Genomic DNA, 2500 nt, shown 5'->3' on the forward strand with positions numbered 1-2500 from the left:
CGCTGCTTCGCCCGTCGAGCGACGGCCGGCCGTCCGGCCGTGGCACCCGTCGGCGGCCGATGTGGAAATGGCGAGGGAGCGGGTGGCGGGGGCGCCTTCGGGGCTCGGAGGAGGCGGCTCCTCCGGCCCTTCCCGCACCGGGGAGCGGGGCTTTTGCCGGGCCGGCAAGAGTTCCCGCTCTCGGGCCGAGCGGTGCCCCTCGCGCACCGGAGGGCCGAGCCCCCTCCGGGCGTTCCGGGCCGCGCTTCGGGGCGCGCGCGCGCGCGCGCGGGCGAGGCGCGCTCGGCGGTCGGGCCGCGTCCCCGCGCCGGCGGGGCGGCCCGAGCCGCGGCGGTCCTCTCGGGCGCAGCGCCGGGCTACTGAGGGAAACCCCGGGCCCCGAGAAGGACGCCGCGGTGGTGGCGGCAGACGTCGGGCGCGCCCCCGCCGGTGGACGCTCCCCCGAGGGCGGCAGCGGGGGAGGCACCCCGGCGGGGCCATGCAGGTCGTTTCCCTCGCCCCAGGGCCAGGTACCTAGCGCTCCGCGCCTCGGCGGTTCCCCCCCCCCCCCAGGTTTCCCCCTCGGCGTCGCCACACGCCGCTGCGGGGGCCGAAAGGGGGCCGGCGAGCCGGGCGGCGGTTTAAAGACTCGGGCGGCTCGGCGCGGCCCGCCGTGGCGGCGGCGGTGCCGGCGGCGGCGGCGGCGGCGGCGGCGGGTGTTGCCGGGCGGCGGTGCGGCGCCACTGAGGGGTGGGGAGCAGCTACTCCCGCCGAGCCCCTGCGGTGGTGTCCGCGGCCGCCGGCCGCGCTCCCTCCGTCGTCGTCGTCGTCGTCGTCGTCGTCGTCGTGCCCGCCGCGCGCGCGCGCGCGGGGGTAACCGCGCCGCGCCGGGGAGGGGCGCCCTGCCCCCCCCTCTCCGCGGCCCGGCCTCGGCGGAGAGGCCGCGGCTGCGCGGTCGGCCGCGGGGGCCGACCCGCTCGCCTCGTCGTAACGGGCGACGCCGGCAGAGAGCGCCCGCTCTCTGCCTTTCCTCGGCCGCGGGGTCGCGGCCGCCGGGGTCCGCCGCGCTCTCTCCTCGGCCCGCTGCCGCGGTCTCTCGCGCGCGCGGCGCCGCGTCCCGCGCGTCCGGCCCCTCTCCCCTCGACGGCCTTCCTCCTCGAACGCACCGGCGGCGCCGTCCGCCGGCCGTCGTCCCCCGCCCGGCTCGATCGCCCGCCCGCCCGGGGGGCGAGCGTCCGGCGGGCCCTCCGTCGGCGGAGGCCCGCGAGCGCGGGCGACCCCGTGCCGAGCGGCGGCGGCGCCGCTCGACGGGTGTCCCCCCCCTGCGGGGACGGTCGGCCGGAGGGCGCCCGCCGTGGCCGGCGGCGGTCCCGGCCCGGGCCCCGCACGTCGCGTCCTCCGTCGCCCTTCCCGGCCGCGTGTGGGCCGAAGGAAGGCGTGCGGGCGGCCGCGGGGGCGCTTCCCCCGCCCGGTCTCCGCGTGAAAACGAGGAGAGCGGGCGTTGCCCCCCGGCTCAGCGCCGTACGCCTTCCGCCGGGCGCGTGCCGAGGCAAGGGGCCGCGGCGGTGCGACGCGGCGGCGGCGGTCCCGGGAGTGCGGCCCCGGCGACGGCGGGGCCTGCCCGTCCGGCAGGCCTCGGGCGCTGGCGACGCCGGCTCGGGTCTCGGTGGCGTCCGCCTCCGGGGCCGGCGGCGGAGCGCGTTCGCCGTCCGCTGGCCCGCCCGGCGGGAGCGGTCCCGCCGGCGGGGAAGGCGCGCCGGCGGCACGGTCGTCGTCGCGTGCCGTCTCGAGCGGGGTAAGGCCGCCGGGGAAAGAGAGAGAGCCGTCCGCGCCGGCGGCGCGGCGGCGCGCCGCCGCGAGCCCCGCGGCGAGGGGGCCGAAGGGGAGCCGGCGCGCGCGGGGGCCGACGGCCGCGCCCCCGGCCGCGCGGCCCCAGTGTGTGTGTTGTGCGCGCGTCGTCCCGTGAAAGCGAGAGCGGGCGGGCCGCCGTGCCCCCCGCGTGCCCGGCGCGCGCCGCGTGGCCCTCCGCGCGGAGGCCGGGCCGAGCCCGGGCGCCTGGGCCGCCTCCGAAGGACGGCATGTGAGGCCGGCGTCTCCCCTCGCGGGGGGAGGCGGTCGGGGGCGCGGGCTCCCCCGCCTCTTGGCAGTCCTTCGGAGCGTGGGTTTCTCCGATCTTTTTTTCCCCTTCCGTTTCGCTCGTGTGCTCGTACGGTCGAAGCCAGGCGCGCGCCCGCGCGTCCTCGGCGCGAAAGACGAAAAGGGGCCGCTCGGCGTGAGCGGCGCCCGAAAGCCAGACAACTCTTAGCGGTGGATCACTCGGCTCGTGCGTCGATGAAGAACGCAGCTAGCTGCGAGAATTAATGTGAATTGCAGGACACATTGATCATCGACACTTCGAACGCACTTGCGGCCCCGGGTTCCTCCCGGGGCTACGCCTGTCTGAGCGTCGCTTGACGATCAATCGCCGTCCGGGGGCCACCCCGGCGGCGCGGCTGGGGTCGCCTCGCAGGCCCGTTGCCCG

At 80.0% G+C, this 2500-nt stretch overlaps 1 protein-coding gene and 1 non-coding gene across 2 annotated transcripts in view; one reads left to right on the plus strand and one right to left on the minus strand.

The window, feature by feature from the left end:
* Positions 1-2275: 2275 nt before the first annotated feature.
* LOC132078824 (5.8S ribosomal RNA) lies at positions 2276-2428 on the plus strand. Its single transcript, XR_009419306.1, has one exon. It is a non-coding gene; the product is annotated as a 5.8S ribosomal RNA (ribosomal RNA).
* Positions 2429-2436: 8 nt separating this feature from the next.
* Positions 2437-2500, minus strand: part of LOC132078446 (myristoylated alanine-rich C-kinase substrate-like) — a 1134-nt gene continuing 1070 nt past the window's right edge. The window contains exon 3 of the mRNA XM_059480583.1: positions 2437-2500. This exon is cut by the window's right edge and continues 801 nt beyond it. Within this exon, the coding sequence (XP_059336566.1) occupies positions 2437-2500 (64 nt within the window).

Source organism: Ammospiza nelsoni, chromosome 12, assembly GCF_027579445.1.
Source record: "Ammospiza nelsoni isolate bAmmNel1 chromosome 12, bAmmNel1.pri, whole genome shotgun sequence".
Taxonomy (NCBI): Eukaryota; Metazoa; Chordata; class Aves; order Passeriformes; family Passerellidae; genus Ammospiza; species Ammospiza nelsoni.